The following is a 21264-nucleotide window of genomic DNA, read 5'->3' on the forward strand; positions in this document are numbered from 1 at the left end:
CAATCAGGGAATCACACCCCAGCCGCCTAAGCTAGGTGAATGGCAAGTGTGTAATACCACTTCCCCATCAACTGCCCGATAAGTATTTGTGTATCAGTAGGGAATAGAAGAAACTATTGTAGACTGTAAATTAGACATGCAGTTCATTGTAATATGGTGTATAATATAAATGATGTAGAGACCATAAAGTTGCATGCTTCATATGTTGTGTTGGAATAGCAGCAGAGTGATTCTAATTAAGGCAGATGATGTTACTTTATCTTTTGGTATTACAGGTTCTGTCTGTACCCCCAGGACCTCATTGTCCAACTTGATGGTCGGTCACGTTTAAGGAAAATACAAATTTTATCTCATCAGTTTTTAGTGGGTAAGTTGATCAGCCTAAAATAATTGAAATGATTTACATAGATACAGGAAACACATTAACCTGTTTACTTAGACTGACTTGAAGTGTATGAAATTGATCTTGTTGATCCAGTTTCTAAAATAAAACTACACAAATAATAATAAAACAACGAAACAAATAAAAATGAAACATATCCCTACATGAAGATTTTGTATGACTTGTAGTTTATCAACATATATATAATACAATTGTGTCTATTTTCAGCCACAAAGATTGAGTTTTTGGTCGGGGATGTCCCTGAAGATATGTCCCTGTCAGTTGACAATGCCCGGTACACAAAGCTAGGGTAAGGTAGACAGAAAACATAGTATTGGTGATGTAGTGATAAAACACAGTACCCAATCACAATGTTATGCTAAACCAATATTTATTTTAATCGAGAAGAATTGTGATTGATATCAACTTAAAGTCTTTTTAAAGTTCTGTACTATTAAGATTGTTTTTTATTGTTAAGTTAATTGCCATGGAGATAAAGGAAAAGTGAAATTTGCAAAAAGGCAATATTTTGATTATTTTTCAATTCGTTCACAAGAAATATCAAATGTGGAAACCCCAACAAAACTCAATATGTTTGGAAATGTGTTGTTGCAGGTATGTCTCCCTGTCAGACAATGAAAAGACGGCCTTTAAATCCAGAGAACTAAAATCTGTCCACGTTGATGCTATTGGCCAGTACCTGAAAATACTCGTCCACAAAAACCACATAAACAAACACAATGTATACAACCAGGTGTGTGACCTTAAATGGTTTATGGATTTCATTGACACATAACCATTAAAGTGTTTTAATATTTTTGATAAAATATAAGTTTTAAAATGGTGAAATATTAAAATTTAAAAGAGCATAAAAAACTATTCATGTTAGAAACAGGAGAAATTCATTCAGAAAAATAGCTTTGAAGAGTGTGTGAAATATAGAATTGATGATTGAACTGCAGCTGATACAAAACTGATTTTGATATGATTTTGAGTAATTAATTATGTTACAGGTTGGGGTTATAGCTGTGAATATAATTGGTGATATTATCACACGGCCGTCAGATCTGAATGATGTAAGTAAAATGTCACATCGTCTATCGGTGATTTACTGGGTAACAGTGTTGTTACACAGTTGATAAATGAATTTTGATATATGTATAATATAAAGTAAAAAGTTTCCTGTTAAGTGTATATATGTACTGAGATGTTCAGTGACTATGTTTATATGGGAGATCTAATTTTCCATTCTTGCTATCAAAACCAATGAGTACATTACTACCTTTAGTGGTTTGGTTATTATATCATACTGTCTTGTGTGTTTACAGAGGAGGAAACGAGTATGTATGGTTTAAACCGCCTAATGTCTGTTGTAGTATCCTGTTATACCCCTTCACATTGTCCTATGCAGACACTTACTATTGGAGTTTTATATTTGACATTTGCCATGTACATAGCATCAGAAAAAATTATATACAAGTACTCAGAAATTTTATTTCATGTAAAAGTCACGGAAAACCTTCATGTAATATGGTATATAATTTCTATCAGAATTCATAATAGAATATCATATTTAAAGGCTTTGTTAGCTTGCCTGCCTGAATGGAAAGTGAGATTATGCCGTGATGCAGCATCCAGTTGTCGTCTGCCTGCTAGATGTCAACTTTTCTTTTAAACAATTTCTTCTCCATAACCAAGGGCCCAGAGGTCTGATTTTCAGCCTCTATCATGCCAGGATATAGGGCTTACAAGTTTGTTCAAATGAATGACCTTGACCTATTTTCAAGGTCACAGAGCTAAAACATTTTAACAACAAGAGGCAGAGGGACCTGACATTGGGTAGCGTGTTGGGATGTCACATGAGTTTAATTAATCATTTATCTAAATAAACGCTTGGTTTATGATGTGGGCCAGGAATATGTTGGGGTAAAAGGCCAGAAAAAGTTGGTAAAATTGAATCCACTTACCATAATTCTCTCATATTGAAATGAAGAGATATTTAGCTTAGCAGCCACATAAATGGCATATCAGCTTTTGTAGCAGGTGAGTGATACAAGCCTCTTGGGCCTCTTGTATTACATAATTGCATTGAACAATTACATTTGCATATGCAAAGAATAGAAAGAGAAAGATTAAAAAAAAAATTCAATCAAAGAAACAACAAGCAATTAATTGTAACCATATTTGACACTGTCAGCTGATAAAACACCATTTGTATCACCACCAAACCTCTCACTTTACCCACCCCCAACCTGGGCCAGCCATAAAACTTTGATATATTTGATGGATATATTCTGTTTCAGCCGTATAAATTGAAATATCAAATTCATTGGAATATATTTTAGTCAGATTTCATGTTCAACTATTTCCCTATAAACCCCCTTTCAGTGTCACACCCCTAATTCCCCCCTATAGTGCCATTATCCACACATTGTCAAACCCACACTTTGTCACACTCTAATCCTCCCTTACAGTGCCACTTCCCCTCATATTGTCACACCAACACATTGTCATGCCACACATTGTGACACCCATACATTGTCACACCCACACATTATCACACCCACACATTGTCACCCCCATACATTGTCACCCCCACACATTGTAAAACCCACACATTGTCACACCCTCACATTGTCACACCCACACATTGTCACACCCACACATTGTCATGCCCACACATTGTCACACCCATACATTGTCACCCACACACATACATTGTCACACCCACACATTATCACACCCACACATTGTAAAACCCACACATTATTGTGACACCCAAACATAATCATACCCACACATTGTGACACCCTCACATTGTCATGCCCTCATATTGTCACACCCACACATTGTCACACCCTCATATTGTCACACCCACACATTGTCACACCCACATTGTCACACCCTCATATTATCACACCCACACATTGTCACACCCTCATATTGTCACGTCCACACATTGTCACACCCACACATTGTCACACCCACATATTGTCACACCCTCATATTATCACGCCCACACATTGTCACACCCTCACATTTTCGCCCCCTGTAATCCTGCCGTATTCCCATGTTGGTACAAGTCACCAACTATCTATTTGACTGATACTGTACTGGTGTGGTCAGTAAGTGTACTGAATTATATTAATGTTTTTCTTTTGTTTATCAGACGGCCATCATGACTGGGTTTTTGTACTGATTTATTTGATTTTTATTTTGTTTATAAACAGCCATCATGACCAGGTTTCTGTATCAATTGTTCAAGTTTTACTTTTGTTTTTATCATTGTTTACAAACAGCCGTCGTGGCCACATCTATGGGGTTTGGATTATAAGGCTTTGGCCACGTATGATACATTATCAATTGAAACTATAAAGGTATCCAATACACATTTTACTTTTTTCTTCTTTGATTTCACAATTTTTTTAAGAAATTTTGTGTGTGTGTGTATGTTGTTTTTTTTCAATCTTTTTTTAACTTTGTTGGGAGATTCCAGAATAGATAGGTTGGTACACTATGTAGCATGACACAATATTTGTCCAAACAGTTTATCTGCAATAACCCGGCAATTTTCAGACAGGTTTTGAAATCGTTCAATTATGAAAAAAAATTATATAATATGTACAAGTCTGAAGGTTTAATTTTTTAGAGAAAAGTATTGACTTGACTTCCTTATACTTGAGCAATTATAGAACATTATGTTTGTTTTGTAGGACTATTACTCAGACCCTGACAGGGCTAGAAAGTTGGAGTATATGGATGATGATGAGAACCAACCTAGGTAATATTGGAATTCAGTTAAATGCTATTGTCACGAAATTTAACACTATCAATAACGGTAATAATAGACAAACTTCCTTATCTTAAAATCTGATAGCGTTAGTACATCAGTACTACATTATGTCTGACTAATGTATATGTTACAGACCAGACTACATCTCGCCACTTGATGATTTGGCGTTTGACATGTATCAGGACCCGGAGATAGCCAGCATTATACGCAAATTGGAAAAGAAAAAACAAGAGGCAGTTATTCGTAAGTTGGTTTTAAAAATTTTTTTTAGGATTTACACTGGTATTGATTGGTATTCTCTTTAGGATTTACACTGGTATTGATTGATCTTCTCTTTAGGATTTACACTGGTATTGATTGATCTTCTCTTTAGGATTTACACTGGTATTGATTGATCGTCTCTTTAGGATTTACACTGGTATTGATTGATCTTCTCTTTAGGATTTACACTGGTATTGATTGATCTTCTCTTTAGGATTTACACTGATATTGATTGGTATTCTCTTTAGGATTTACACTGATATTGATTGATCTTCTCTTTAGGATTTACACTGGTATTGATCGTCTCTTTAGGATTTACACTGGTATTGATTGATCTTCTCTTTAGGATTTACACTGATATTGATTGGTATTCTCTTTAGGATTTACACTGATATTGATTGATCTTCTCTTTAGGATTTACACTGGTATTGATCGTCTCTTTAGGATTTACACTGGTATTGATTGATCTTCTCTTTAGGATTGACACTGATATTGATTGGTATTCTCTTTAGGATTTACACTGATATTGATTGATCTTCTCTTTAGGATTTACACTGGTATTGATTGATCTTCTTTTTAGGATTTACACTGGTATTGATTGATCTTCTCTTTAGGATTTACACTGGTATTGATTGATCTTCTCTTTAGGATTTACACTGGTATTGATTGATCTTCTCTTTAGGATTTACACTAGTATTGATTGATCTTCTCTTTAGGATTTACACTGGTATTGATTGATCGTCTCTTTAGGATTTACACTGGTATTGATTGATCTTCTCTTTAGGATTTACACTGGTATTGATTGGTATTCTCTTTAGGATTTACACTGGTATTGATTGGTATTCTCTTTAGGATTTACACTGGTATTGATTGATCTTCTCTTTAGGATTTACACTGGTATTGATCGTCTCTTTAGGATTTACACTGGTATTGATTGATCTTCTCTTTAGGATTTACACTGGTATTGATTGGTATTCTCTTTAGGATTTACACTGGTATTGATTGGTATTCTCTTTAGGATTTACACTGGTATTGATTGATCTTCTCTTTAGGATTTACACTGGTATTGATCGTCTCTTTAGGATTTACACTGGTATTGATTGATCGTCTCTTTAGGATTTACACTGGTATTGATTGATCTTCTCTTTAGGATTTACTCTCACCACAATTTTTACAATCAGGTAAAATGATTAATATTTGTTTTTGTTTATATAATCCGACATACTGTATTAGGGAAGCATACATTGCTACACAGGTCAATGGTTTAATGGCAGCAGAAGTTTAGAATTGGTTGTGAGTTGCTATTAGATTGTAAGTAATATAATATAAGCATGGGACAGTTTCAATGCTGTGACAGGCTTTGTTATATATATAATTAAAACAATAGGACAATAACAAAAAAAGGCACTTTAGTATACTGTTTCATATACATTGTATGTTGTAACAGAGGAGAGGTTTGACTATGCAAAGAAGCTGAAGACAGCTATCCTGGATCTACAGAAGGTTGGAGAAAAGCTAGGGAAGTATGAGGTGGAGAAACGTCAAGCGGTTGAGAACGAGGATTATGATAAAGCAAAACTCAAGAAAGTTCAGATGGAGGAGTACCGCCTACAGATTTACCATGACCTCAACCTTGGAGATCTATTGGAAACTACAGGAGTAAGCTAAACAATAACAGAAAATGGCTAAAAATTGATTTTTAAAAAACCTATCAAGCAGGGATCAATGAGTCTTTCTTTGGATTCTAATCACTAAAAGATGCTGTAGTTTTCCCTGTTTTGATCTTGATCTGATGTGCCTATTCAATGTAATATGATGTGTGTGTATTTATCGATGATGTTTTTACCTTATTTTTCAGTCGAGGCATCCACAACATGTAGACCTTGGTATGTATCCTTTTCTAAAAATGAAATAAAAAATTGAAAATGGGTTTCAATAATTTTCTATGGTAACTAAACTAAACTATTACCCAAAGTAACTTGGACATCTGTACATGTAATAGTTTCTGTAGAGATGGCTTACTTTGGCTTCTTCAGTTACTGTTTTGGTGACTCTCCTTTATAACCTGGCTGTTTGTCTCTGTGTTACAGAACCTGTCAGAGATCCAACACCGTCTCGTTTGAGTCACCTTTCACCTAGAACTCCACCTAGAACTCCACCCCCGAGGACACCTTATGATGAGCGACCCCTACCTGCAATGAAAAAGTAAAAATATCACACATTAATTAACTTCAAATTATAGCTTTTTTCCTGTCTGCAAACACTTGAATATATAAACAATTGTATGTTAAGACCCACACTTGCATTTAGTTTACACCAAATACTCATCAGTGAAAAATATTCAGTTAACGCTGACAACTCTTTGACAAATTAATTAAATTTTATTTATTGGCAGATTGGTTTGGAAGTGATGCATAATTTGTAAATGTTTTAATCACAACAATAACACAACAATATCAACAATATCACAACAATATCACAACAATAACACAACAATAACACAACAATATCACAATATCACATCAATATCACAACAATAACACAACAATATCACAATAATATCACAATATCACATCAATATCACAACGATATCACAATATCACAACGATATCGCAACAATATCACAATAATATCACAACGATATCACAACGATATCACAACATGTTAGGTCCAGTGTATGGACATGTTTGTAGACCTGTTGTAGACAAAAGTGTTTTAGGTAATGTCAATGGCCATAAGAACATTTTTGAAAACTTTTAATTATTCAGAATGTGCGATATTTTAATACACAATCTATACACACACAAAAATTCATCATTTGGGTTGTCAGTTTCAAGATGAATATTTTTCATTGGTGATTTTGTTTTGCATTCAGTTGATAACTATTACGTTGTGTAGAAAGGTAACTTTTGAAATTACATGTATTTATCAAATGTTTTAATCAGCTTTTTATGTCAAGAACTGATAACTAAACTCTCTGAATGAAAACACACCATACATTTATTAAATTTTGCTTTGATGCAGTTATCATTTATATTTTGTATCATTTAGTTTTCTAGTTTTAACGGTTTCTGCAGTTAATGGTCAACTTATATTCCTCAGCACAATGTATTATGTACATATTATATATCCTAAGCTTCTAGAAATGTAAAGTTTTATTACTCAACGACACCCAACAGTCCCTGGGTCAATAATACAACTATGATATGTAATACTTTAATGTCCATGAGCCAATTATACAACTATGATATGTAATACTTCAATGTCCCTGGGTCAACAATACAACTATGATATGTAATACATCAATGTCCCCGGGTCAACAATACAACTATGATATGTAATACATGTACTTTAATGTCCCTGGGTCAACAATACAACTATGATATGTAATACATCAATGTCCCTGGGTCAACAATACAACTATGATATGTAATAATTTAATGTCCCTGGGTCAACAATACAACTATGATATGTAATATATCAATGTTCCTGGGTCAACAATACAACTATGATATGTAATACATCAATGTCCCTGGGTCAACAATACAACTATAATATGTAATACTTCAATGTCCCTGGGTCAACAATACAACTATAATATGTAATACTTCAATGTCCCTGGGTCAACAATACAACTATGATATGTAATACCTCAATGTCCCTGGGTCAACAATACAACTATAATATGTAATACTTTAATGGTCCTGGGTCAATAATATAACTATGATATGTAATACATCAATGTCCCTGGGTCAGCAATACAACTATGATATGTAATACTCTAATGTCCCTGGGTCAATAATACAACTTTAATATCTAATACTCTAATGTCCCTGGGTCATAAGCCCCCCAACATGTCTTGTAAAACCTCCCGAGGCCAGTGTAGTAGAGAGAATTGGAAACAGACCAGCTATTAAAAGGGATTCTCCAGTTAGAAACAGTTCTGTCGTATATATTGTTAAGACATCTATTACTGATAGACATGTAAATATGGAACCAAATTATTAAACATGTGTGCTCAACATGCGCCAGTATTTATGACACAGGGACATGTGTGCTCAACATGCCCCAGTATTTATATGACACAGGGACATGTGTACACAGTATATAGATATTTGTAGTTTCCGTAGTCATTCTTTTTCCTCTCATCAGTAAAGGGGACACAACTCAACGGGAACAGATTTCCTCTCCTCGATCCCGGACACCGTACGATGAACGCCAATTACCTGTCAACAAGTAAGTATGGGGTCATCAGAAACTCCAGTCAGAAAATCTTGATAAACTTACAATGAGGACTCAATATTATGAATTTAATGTACGATTAAAAACAATGTCTATTTGTATCCCCAGTCACAAAGCTGTATATGATTTGTTTGATTATCCAACCATGTCTATTTGTATCCCCAGTCACAAAGCTGTATATGATTTGTTTGATTATCAAACCATAGTTAGTCATTTCCTGGAGTTATCTCCCCTTTTCCCCATTATCCAGGTAATTGTGTACCATTATAGACAAATTAAGACTTTATTCACTATCTTATCAGTATATTGGGATATTTTGTTTGTTTTGCAATTTGATTCCAATGTCATTATTATTAAAGTTACTGCCCCTTTTAAAAAAAAAATTATGTTGATTGATTTTTGGCCATTTTGAATATTTCCTGTCCTTAAAATTCTTCAGGCACAGTATGTTAGCTCAAGCTGGTAGTCTGGGAACTATTCCCCGGTACATTCTGGGACCTATTCCCCGGTACAGTCTGGGAACTAGTCCCCGGTACATTCTGGGACCTATTCCCCGGTGCGATCTGCAAACTATTCCCTGGTACAATCTGGGAATGATTCCTCGGTACAGTCTGTGAACTATTCCCCGGTACAGTCTGAGAACTATTCCCTGGTATAGTCTGTGAACTATTCCCTGGTATAGTCTGTGAACTATTCCCCAGTACAGTCTGGGAACTATTCCCCGGTACAGTCTGAGAACTATTCCCTGGTATAGTCTGGGAACTATTCCCTGGTATAGTCTGTGAACTATTCCCCAGTACAGTCTGGGAACTATTCCCTGGTACAGTCTGGGAACTATTCCCCGGTACAGTTGGGGAACTATTCCCCAGTACAGTCTGGGAACTATACCCTGGTACAGTCTGGGAACTATTCCCCGGTATAGTCTGGGAACTATTCCCCTGTACAGTTGGGGAACTATTCCCCAGTACAGTCTGGGAACTATACCCTGGTACAGTCTGGGAACAATACCCTGGTACAGTTGGGGAACTATTCCCCAGTACAGTCTGGGAACTATACCCTGGTACAGTCTGGGAACTATTCCCCGGTATAGTCTGGGAACTATTCCCCGGTACAGTTGGGGAACTATTCCCCAGTACAGTCTGGGAACTATACCCTGGTACAGTCTGGGAACTATACCCTGGTACAGTCTGGGAAGAATACCCTGGTACAGTCTGGGAACTATTCCCCGGTATAGTCTGGGAACTATTCCCCGGTACAGTCTGAGAACAATACCCTGGTACAGTCTGGGAACTATTCCTTGGTACAGTCTGGGAACTATTCCCCGGTATAGTCTGGGAACTATTCCCTGGTACAGTCTGGGAACTTTTCCCTGGTACAGTCTGGGAACTATACCCTGGTACAGTCTGGGAACTATTTCCTGGTACAGTCTGGGAACTATTTCCTGGTACAGTCCAGGAACTATTCCCTGGTACAGTCTGGGAACTATTCCCCAGTACAGTCTGGCAACTATTCCCCGGTACAGTCTGGCAACTATTCCCCAGTATAGTCTGGGAACTATTCCCTGGTACAATCTGGGAACTATTCCCTGGTACAATTTGGGAACTATTCCCTGGTAAAGTCTGGGAACCATTCCCCGGTACAGTTTGGGAACTAGTTCCCGTTACAGTTTGGGAACTTTTCCCTGGTACAGTCTGGGAACTATACCCTGGTACAGTCTGGGAACTATTCCCTGGTATAGTCTGGGAACTATACCCAAGTACAGTCTGGGAACTATACCCCAGTACAGTTCGGGAACTATTCCCCAGTACAGTCTGGGAACTATTCACAGGTAAAGTCTGGGAACTATTCCCTGGTACACTCTGGGAACTATTCCCCGGTACAGTTCGGGAACTATTTCCCGGTACAGTTTGGGAACTATTCCCCGGTACAGTTTGGGAACTTTTCCCTGGTACAGTCTGGAAACTATTCCCTGGTACAGTCTGGGAACTAGACCCTGGTACAGTCTGGGAACTAGACCCTGGTACAGTCCGGGAACTATTCCCCAGTAAAGTCTGGGAACTATTCCCCGGTACAGTTGAGGAACTATTCCCCGGTACAGTCTGGGAACTATTCCCTGGTACAATTGGGGAACTATTCCCTGGAATAGTCTGTGAACTATTCCCTGGTACAGTCTGGCAACTATTCCCCGGTACAGTTTGGGAACTATTTCCCGGTACAGTTTGGGAACTATTCCCCGGTACAGTTTGGGAACTATTCCCTGGTACAATTGGGGAACTATTCCCTGGTACAGTCTGGGAACTTTTCCCTGGTACAGTTTGGGAACTATTCCCTGGTACAGTTGGGGAACTATTTCCCGGTACAGTTTGGGAACTATTCCCCGATACAGTTTGGGAACTTTTCCCTGGTACAGTCTGGAAACTATTCCCTGGTACAGTCTGGGAACTAGACCCTGGTACAGTCCTGGAACTATTCCCCAGTAAAGTCTGTGAACTATTCCCCGGTACAGTTGGGGAACTATACCCTGGTACAGTCTGGGAACTATACCCTGGTACAGTCTGGGAACTATACCCTGGTACAGTCTGGGAACTATTCCCCGGTATAGTTTGGGAACTATACCCTTGTACAGTCTGGGAACTATTCCCTGGTATAGTTTTGGAACTATTCCCTGGTACACTCTGGGAACTATTCCCCGGTACAGTCTGGGAACTATTCCCTGGTACACTCTGGGAACTATTCCCCGGTATAGTTTGGAAACTATTCCCTTGTACAGTCTGGGAACTATTCCCCGGCACAGTTTGGGAACTATTCCCTGGTACAGTCTGGGAACTTTTCCCTGGTACAGTCTGGGAACTATTCCTCGGTACAGTCTGGGAACAATACCCTGGTACAGTCTGGGAACTATTCCCTGGTATAGTTTGGAAACTATTCCCTTGTACAGTCTGGGAACTATTCCCCGGCACAGTTTGGGAACTTTTCCCTGGTACAGTCTGGGAACTATTCCTCGGTACAGTCTGGGAACAATACCCTGGTACAGTCTGGGAACTATTCCCTGGTACAGTCTGGGAACTATTCCCTGGTACAGTTTGGGAACTATTCCCCGATACAGTTTGGGAACGTTTCCCTGGTACAGTCTGGAAACTATTCCCTGGTACAGTCTGGGAACTAGACCCTGGTACAGTCCTGGAACTATTCCCCAGTAAAGTCTGTGAACTATTCCCCGGTACAGTTGGGGAACTATACCCTGGTACAGTCTGGGAACTATTCCCTGGTACAGTCTGGGAACTATTCCCCGGTATAGTTTGGGAACTATACCCTTGTACAGTCTGGGAACTATTCCCTGGTATAGTTTTGGAACTATTCCCTGGTACACTCTGGGAACTATTCCCCGGTACAGTCTGGGAACTATTCCCTGGTACAGTCTGGGAACTATTCCCCGGTATAGTTTGGAAACTATTCCCTTGTACAGTCTGGGAACTATTCCCCGGCACAGTTTGGGAACTATTCCCTGGTACAGTCTGGGAACTTTTCCCTGGTACAGTCTGGGAACTATTCCTCGGTACAGTCTGGGAACAATACCCTGGTACAGTCTGGGAACTATTCCCTGGTACAGTCTGGGAACTATTCCCTGGTACAGTCTGGGAACTATTCCCCGGTATAGTTTGGAAACTATTCCCTTGTACAGTCTGGGAACTATTCCCCGGCACAGTTTGGGAACTATTCCCTGGTACAGTCTGGGAACTAGACTCGGTACAGTCTGGGAATTATTCCCCGGTATAGTTTGGGAACTATACCCTTGTACAGTCTGGGAACTATTCCCTGGTATAGTGTGAGAACTTTTCCCTGGTACAGTCTGGGAACTATACCCCGGTACAGTCTGGGAACTATTCCCTTGTACAGTCTGCGAACTAGACTCGGTACAGTCTGGGAACTATTCCCCGGTACAGTCTGAGAACTATTCCCTGGTACAGTTTGGGAACTATTCCCCGGTACAGTCTGGGAACTATTCCACGGTACAGTCTGGGAACTATTCCCGGTACAGTCTGGCAACTATTCCCCGGTACAGTCTGGCAACTGTTCCCTGGTACAGTTGGGGAACTATTCCCCAGTACAGTCTGGGAACTATTCCCTGGTACAGTCTGGGAACTATTCCCTGGTAAAGTCTGGGAACTATTCCCTGGTACAGTTTGGGAACTATTCCCCGGTACAGTTTGGGAACTATTCCCTGGTACAGTCTGGAAACTATACCCTGGTACAGTCTGAGAACTAGACTCGATACAGTCTGGGAACTATTCCCTGGTACAGTTGGGGAACTATTTCCTGGTACAGTTGGGGAACTATTCCCTGGTAAAGTCTGGGAACTATTCCCCGGTACAGTCTGGGAACTATTCCCTGGTACAGTTGGGGAACTATTTCCTGGTACAGTTGGGGAACTATTCCCCGGTACAGTCTGGGAACTATTCCCCGGTACAGTCTGGGAACTATTCCCTTGTACAGTCTGGCAACTATTCCCTGGTACAGTCTGGCAACTATTCCCTGGTACAGTCTGGCAACTATTCCCTGGTACAGTCTGGCAACTATTCCCTGGTACAGTCTGGCAACTAGACCCTGGTACAGTCTGGCAACTAGACCCTGGTACAGTCTGGCAACTATTCCCCGGTACAGTCTGGCAACTATTCCCCGGTACAGTCTGGCAACTATTCCTGGTACAGTCTGGCAACTATTCCTGGTACAGTCTGGCAACTATTCCTGGTAGTCTGGCAACTATTCCTCAGTACAGTCTGGCAACTATTCCTGGTACAGTCTGGCAACTATTCCTGGTACAGTCTGGCAACTATTCCCTGGTACAGTCTGGCAACTATTCCCTGGTATAGTCTGGCAACTATTCCCTGGTACAGTCTGGGAACTATTCCCCGGTACAGTTTGGCAACTATTCCCTGGTACAGTCTGGGAACTATTCCCTGGTACAGTTGGGGAACTACGCTGTATCTCTGTATTCAAAAAATTATTTGATTCATTTGACTTAATATCCACTTGTTTTAAAAATGAGCATCTTTGCAGTCTTTCTGACATAAAATCATATTTCTAAATATTAACAAACATTTATTTGATTCAAGAAATAATAGTTTTGCCAATAAACCCTTTGCAGCAGTAACAATAGGCTATGTTGATTGTTTAGGAAGTCATCAAGCTATTTATATATCACGTAGTCACTGTATAATCTCATGTGTTATTGTTGTAGTGAGGCTAGGTATGTACAGTCACCATACTTGTGTAGTGTGTAGTTTCTAACATTTAATCCCACTTACCACTTGGTTTACAGATAAATGTATCTGGATTGTTTTGGTGGAACTGATCAATTTAACCATTATTTATTTGCAGCATTTGATTATTATTCTATGTGATTACTACCTATTTGTAATATGGAATGAATTTTCAATTTAAAAACTTCTGATTTTAAAGCTACATATTTGTTGTATTTGAACCGAGATCTTATCTAGTCACATTATATTCACAATCAAAACGTCTGCATAACCAAAAAAAACTCTTATTTTTCATATTAATTTTGGAAGTAAATTCCATCTTTCATTTTGTCATTCTTCATACCTATGTACATTGTTTGGTACTGATATTGGTGACGACATATTGTTTAAAGAAATGTTAAATCAGAAATCTGATTATACTACCCAGCACCCATTTTCTGTATTTCTATAGATTAAAGCAAAATCACATTTTCTTATCTGAACAGAGTGAAAACAACATGTGTTGCCTGATAAGGAACATAGGAGTTTTTGTTCAAACAATTTTTAAATGTTGTAGTGGGTTTGGTGTGTAGAATTGTCTCCCTTTAATATCTAGATTAAAAATCAAAATAACTCTAAGTTTGTGATACATATTTCTAACAATTTCCCAAATCTTAACTATCTGTATGTATTGTGTATTCATGTATTGACAAGCTACACGAAGCGCTATGTGAAGCCCACCCAGATTGCCAAACATTTCATGTAGGTACATTTGTAGCATCAAGGTGTCAAAGGTCATAGTTCAAAATTCATTATACCTCTTGAGACTCCTCTATGGCTGGTGTGTGAACTAGTTCTGTAGTTTCTCCCCGTGTAGACTGGTTTTCAGTTGTAGAAACAACTCTTTATTTTAGTTTCTCATGTTATTTCCTACCTGTAAGGATTGTTGGAATCTTGTGAATTCAACTGATTACACTTATGAAATATATTCTTCCTAAAAACTTCTGAGGAAATCGAAAACTTTTTGTATTGGGGGATGATATGTTATATTTTCATCATATGTTCAATGTTTTTACTGATTAGATATAACCTGCTATTTAGTTGTACAAATATGAGGCTATTGGATGGATATACAGGTAGCATTCAGCTTCCATCATGTAAAATGTTACTGTTTACCATGCAAATATTATCAGATGTAAATAGTAAGAATGATATCATTGTAAGATTAGAATCACCATGATAATATTATTAGATATAAAAGGAATATACCATGATATTATCAGATATAAAAGGAATAACCATGATATTATCAGATATAAAAGGAATTACCATTATATTATCAGATATAAAAACCAGTAAGAATGATATCATTGTAAGATTATAAGAATCACTATGATATTAATATATATAAAAGGAATGACCATGATATTATCAGATATAAAAACTAGGACTACCCATGCAAAAATGAAGAATTATGTGTTATAACTGATGAATATCCTTGACTTTCCTGACATATTTTACTCCTCTTAAGTTTTATATTTTACTGTATGGTTGTTTAATACTGCTGGGCTAATATTATGTGGTTGTCTTATTTGGAACTAGTTCGGGTAAATTTTACAGGAGATCAAATTATGAAAATTCGGCAGTAAACTGATAAGCTGATCATTACATATTCGTATTTACTATGTACAGGTATACAAAATACATTTACATAGAATAAAATTTCTTGTACAAATATTCACCAAAATTTGTATTTCTATGCCATTTAAAATCCCTGATAAATATTACCAGCTATACAGTAACTCTGAAGTGTCAGCTGAACACAGAACATTGTTTCATTTCCATTTTACTTTCTTTTTTAAATTGATTTGATAGATTTATTGTAGTAATGTTGTCCTAAATGTCGTTATTTTAGCTAGTTGATTATGAAAGTTGGAAAACAGTAATAATTTCATCTCCTCTGGTTATGTTGGTTGATATCTTTATAAAATCTTGGTGAAATGGAGAAATCAGAAACTTTAACATCACTGTCAGTGAATATGTGTAATAAATAAATAAAAACTAATACTGTATCTTATTAGTATTGAATTGTTTTCTCTAATACTATTAATTGTTTTGTAGTGAATTAGTAATTAGAGTGAATATGAAGAACTATAAGCCTGTGGCTGTAATAGTGTCAGTTTAATTAGTACATTCTCTGTATTTTCTCATTGTTTTCATTGCAATTTGTTATTTTTCAAGTATTTCTTGTATGAAATGATAACAAATTAGTTAATTTTTCAGAAAAATGGAGTATGCCTGTGAAATAAATCAAATTGATATAACTTTCCTGTTACATTACATACCCATATTATAATGTGATATACATTAAATTGTATCATATGCATGCATTCTTCAAAGCTGCTGTTAATTCTTAAAATGGTATATAAATTTGTATTATGTTTATGTTATCAAGTGACCATTTCAAAAGTAAGATAAATGATTGTTATACTAATAATATGTTATGTGATGTCATTGTTATACTAATAATATGTTGTGTGATGTCACTGTTTTGCTACTACAGGCCTCCCCCCGTGTAGACCTCCCTCCCCCCCCCCCCCCTCTTTGTAGACCTCCCCCATATGTAGACCTTCCCCCCTGTAGACCTCCCCCCGTGTAGACCTCCTCCACATGTAGACTTCCCCCACATGAAGACCTCCCCCCGTGTAGACCTTCCCCCGTGTAGACCTCCCCCACATGTAGACCTTCCCCTGTGTAGACCTCCCCCACATGTAGACCTTCCCCCGTGTAGACCTCCCCCATATGTAGACCTCCCCCCCATGTAGACCTTCCCCTGTGTAGACCTCCCCCATGTAGACCTCCCCCTGTGTAGACCTCCCCCTGTATAGACCTCCTCCCGTGTAGACCTCCCCATGTAGACCTCCCCCGTGTAGACCTCCCCCCTATGTAGACCTCCCCCCCCATGTAGGCCTCCCCCCCCCCTATGTAGAACCCCCCCTCCCCTGTGTAGACCCCACCCCCTCCCCGTGTAGACCTCCCCCATATGTAGACCTCCCCCACATGTAGACCTTCCCCTGTGTAGACCTCCCCCATGTAGACCTCCCCCCGTGTAGACCTCCCCCCTATGTAGACCTCCCCCCCGTGTAGGCCTCCCCCCCTATGTAGAACCCCCCTCCCCGTGTAGGCCTCCCCCCCGTGTAGAACTCCCCTGTGTACACGTCCATATAGGATGTCATACTTGTATGTAGCCCGAGTTTCCTCTGGCCCTGTCACCATGTCTGGTGTAGGGCCAGAGCGCACTACTATATGAAAACGTGGAATTATCCGACACCGTTTGGTGTCGCTAAGAATTTGATGCAAAAACAATAAAATCGGGTGTGACATAACACCTACCTTACATATATGGATAAATGAGATATTTATGTACCCCAAAACACCCATTTAGTCTCATCTAGGTGTTTTATTTCGTCCGTACAGGCCCTCGCTTTACGCTAGTCAAAATTTCATACTGTTGACCCGCCATTTTGTAAGTGACAGTACTACTAACCACCCAAATCGGAACGCAATGGACCGAAAAGACCACATATCATTTATTGTGTTTTTTCTTCTTACAAAGTTTAAATTATGAAAACTAAGTTGATTATTTCCCAAAAGATGTTATATTCCATTAAAAAAATCATTATTTATAAATTATAAGCGGTAAAATATATAAAAGTAAATGTAGTATTTTTTTTTCTTTTCGCTCCATCGCGCACAGATTAGGGTAATTAGGCGGACCGCGACCTACATAGTTAGCAATATGGCGTCGAGTCAAGTATGAAATTTTGACTAGCGTAAAGCGAGGGCCTGTACGGACGAAATAAAACACCTAGATGAGACTAAATGGGTGTTTTGGGGTACATAAATATCTCATTTATCCATATATGTAAGGTAGGTGTTATGTCACACCCGATTTTATTGTTTTTGCATCAAATTCTTAGCGACACCAAACGGTGTCGGATAATTCCACGTTTTCATATAGTAGTGCGCTCTGGCCCTACACCAGACATGGTGACAGGGCCAGAGAAAACTCGGGCTAACTTGTATGTTGTGTGATGTCATTGTTTGTCACTACAGACCTCCCTCCGTGTACACATCCATATAGGATGTCATACTCGTATGTTGTGTGATATCATTGTTTTGTCACTACAGACCTCCCCCTGTGCACACATCCATATAGGATGTCATACTCGTATGTTGTGTGATATCATTGTTTTGTCACTACAGACCTCCCCCTGTGCACACATCCATATAGGATGTCATACTCGTATGTTGTGTGATATCATTGTTTTGTCACTACAGACCTCCCCCTGTGCACACATCCATATAGGATGTCATACTCGTATGTTGTGTGATATCATTGTTTTGTCACTACAGACCTCCCCCTGTGCACACATCCATATAGGATGTCATACTCGTATGTTGTGTGATGTCATTGTTTTGTCACTACAGACCTCCCCCTGTGACAGAGGAAGAAGAACAAGTGGTAGAGACCGGGGGTGGGGGTATCACTGGGGAACCAGAGCCAATGTCGGAGAAAGATTTACGTGAGGCTTCTGCAGCAGTGGACGTGTTTGGAGAGCCACTGGTAAGATGTCTCTCTTGATTAATGGGTATTACAGAGATATAGCTTTCCATCATCATGCATCGTACATATAATTTTTAGAATGCTCAAACAACATAAAGTAAAAAGAAGCCAAGGGTAATGATATTAGACCAGTGACTTGCCTGACTTGAGTTTAGAAAAAGAAGTCCACGTAATATATCAACTTTTTTCATCAAATCAACCATCATCTGATGGTGGACTAATCAAATTATTCTTCGTCTGTGGTCTGGCAGTTTGTATACAGTCCTTGTTATTGCTATTTCTGGAGAAGTATAGGCAAGATTTTTCTCAAACTTTTTGTCTGATCCACAAAACAAAATGGCCGCCTGGTGGCCATCTTTGATTTTGCCCGTTCACGTTTGTTATTGCTATATCTTGAAAAGCACTGGAAGGATTTTCTCTATCTTTATGTGTAGGTTCCTATTCTTCCCTAGTGTCATGCCCATTTGATTGTAAGTCTTATCCATAAAATAAAAATGATTGACAATACTAGATGAAGTTTAGTATTGTTATTTGTAATTTATAGAAAGATCTTCATCTTAGATCTCTCTTACATTTGATATGTTGTTTCCTCTTTGTAATTAATCACATTACAGTAGAGAAAAGGTAGATCTTATATTATAGAACCATTAAACATCATTCAATGGTGGGTGCCTGAGATCTTTCTGGGATCTCTTGTTATACAATTACATGTCAGATATTTAAGTTTGTGAATGGCGGGGAAAATTTGTAAGACAGAGGCTAAAAGTTCAACTATTCTTGGATTTATTAAGGTTTCCAAAGCGTACAGTAAAACCTGGTCATACCGTGAGGATGCATTGCTAGCAGTTTATAAACAGATGTCGGAGATGTCAACATCTGTGCCAAAGGAGGAGGTGAAATCAGCATTGAAGGGAGCCGTGTATCTCTGTAAACGTGCCATTAGAGACAAAGTTTATGCTGTAAGTGTATTTAACAGTGACTCCATGTTTAATGTTTTAGCTCACCTGCCTGAAGGGCAAGTGATATTAAGCCATGGTGCTGCGTCCATCATCTGTCTATCAAGCTGTCTGGCATCAACTTTTCATTTAAACAACTTCTTCTCTATAATAATGAGGCATAGAGACCTGATATTAGTCCTGTGGCATACTAGGGTGAAGGGCTATAAAGTTTGTTCTAATGAATGACCTTGACTTAAGTTAAAAAATCACAGGGGTCAAATATGCTGAAATCTTTATAACGACTTCTTCTCAATAACCAAGAGGCCCAGGGACTTGATATTTGATCTGTTAAGCATGCTTTGGTAAAGGGCTAGCAAATTTTTTTTCAAATAATGACTTGACCTATATTGAAGGTCACAGTGGTCAAATAGGCTTAAGTCTTTAAACAGCTTCTCAAAAACCAGTATCATGCTTGGATAAAGGGATATCATATCTGTTCAAATGAATGACATTGACCTACATTCAAGGTCACATGGTCTTAAATCTTTAAACAACTTCTCAATAATCAAGAGGCCCAGGGAGTTGATATTAGGCCTGTAGTATGCTGAGCTGAAAGGCTGCCAAGTTTGTTCAAATGAATGACCTTTGACCTACTTTCAAGGTCACAGGGGTCAAATGAGGTAAAACCTTTAAACAATGATTTCTCGGTAGCCAAGAGTCTCAGAGACTCGATATTAGGCCAATAGTATGCTGGATGAAGCTCTAGAAAATTTATTGACTTGAATAAACCTAGCCTTCTCTGATATTTGAATAAAGTGTTCATCAGCTTAGTATCTTCAGAAATGACCTGGATCAACTTCAAAGTTACTGTAGAATCAGGTAAGTAATACAGGCCCATTAGGCCTATTTTTTCTACAAACAAATGAGGGAAGCGAGACTTAAGCGTATTACTTTTCCATCAGCATCATTGTTGGCTTTGTTTGGTGTCATCATTCAGAAGTTGCATTTAGGTCCCTTTTTCAGAGAGCTAATCTAAGTGCTATTAATAGTAACCAAATTTGTCAAGTCAGGTCAAAGATGTCAATTTGGAATACTGTACTTTTATTTTCAGTTTTTGGATGAAAGACATGAAATTTTTGCAAATTTTTAGAATTGTAGAAAACTCCTTAAAAATGATTTATTTGACTTCAAATTTTGTTTTCACCTCCAATCAACAATGTTTAACTTGCTCTAAATTGTAAAAGTTTTGGTCATTGTCTTTGGCCAAGAGTGATGTAGTAAGAAATACAGTAGGTTTTAATCACTAAATAATGGTGAATGTGTGTTGTATTTGGAGGTCTGATGTGAGGATAAGGATTTATTATTCTGGACTATTACCTAATAAACTTACAAATGTGTGACATATTTGATAATTGATGTATTTGTGTATTACAGGTATTTAAAGCAGGACTTCATCTCCTAAAAATGCTCCTCACAGAATACTGCTCTAAACACAGGTAAAACACCCTAACACTGTTGTATCAATAGTAGACTGTTAAAGTAACTGAAATTTTTGTTACAAGTAAAATAAATGCATAGATTTTCGTATAGTGCAACCAGAATGGGATATTGTGTGGGACGCTATAGTGACTTCTCCATCACCTTCATCAAATTACCAGGGAAGTGTAATTAAATCAACTAGTCTTTTTTACTGCACTATAATAGTATGTACTCTAGGATGTGAAGTGTACGAGAATGTAATCAAATCGACAGGTCTTTTCTACTACACTATTATCATACAC

The 21264-nt window shown here is 38.1% G+C and overlaps 1 protein-coding gene across 5 annotated transcripts in view; it reads left to right on the forward strand.

The window, feature by feature from the left end:
- LOC117344610 (centrosomal protein of 104 kDa-like) overlaps window positions 1-21264 on the forward strand; it is a 50183-nt gene that overhangs the window by 7924 nt on the left and 20995 nt on the right. For 2 of the 5 annotated variants that reach the window (XM_033907422.1, XM_033907421.1), the window contains exons 3-17: window positions 276-367; window positions 611-692; window positions 998-1136; window positions 1396-1458; window positions 1711-1722; window positions 4096-4163; window positions 4309-4418; window positions 5884-6095; window positions 6295-6322; window positions 6527-6641; window positions 8589-8672; window positions 14633-14680; window positions 18410-18545; window positions 19337-19504; window positions 20918-20979. In XM_033907422.1, coding sequence (XP_033763313.1) covers window positions 276-367; window positions 611-692; window positions 998-1136; window positions 1396-1458; window positions 1711-1722; window positions 4096-4163; window positions 4309-4418; window positions 5884-6095; window positions 6295-6322; window positions 6527-6641; window positions 8589-8672; window positions 14633-14680; window positions 18410-18545; window positions 19337-19504; window positions 20918-20979 — 1419 coding nt within the window. Of the gene's footprint in view, window positions 1-275; window positions 368-610; window positions 693-997; window positions 1137-1395; window positions 1459-1710; window positions 1723-4095; window positions 4164-4308; window positions 4419-5883; window positions 6096-6294; window positions 6323-6526; window positions 6642-8588; window positions 8673-13917; window positions 13927-14632; window positions 14681-18409; window positions 18546-19336; window positions 19505-20917; window positions 20980-21264 lie in introns of all 5 variants that reach the window. The other 3 variants (XM_033907424.1, XM_033907425.1, XM_033907423.1) reach the window with 3 other exon arrangements.

The sequence above is a fragment of the Pecten maximus genome, chromosome 16, assembly GCF_902652985.1.
Source record: "Pecten maximus chromosome 16, xPecMax1.1, whole genome shotgun sequence".
NCBI classification, from domain to species: Eukaryota; Metazoa; Mollusca; class Bivalvia; order Pectinida; family Pectinidae; genus Pecten; species Pecten maximus.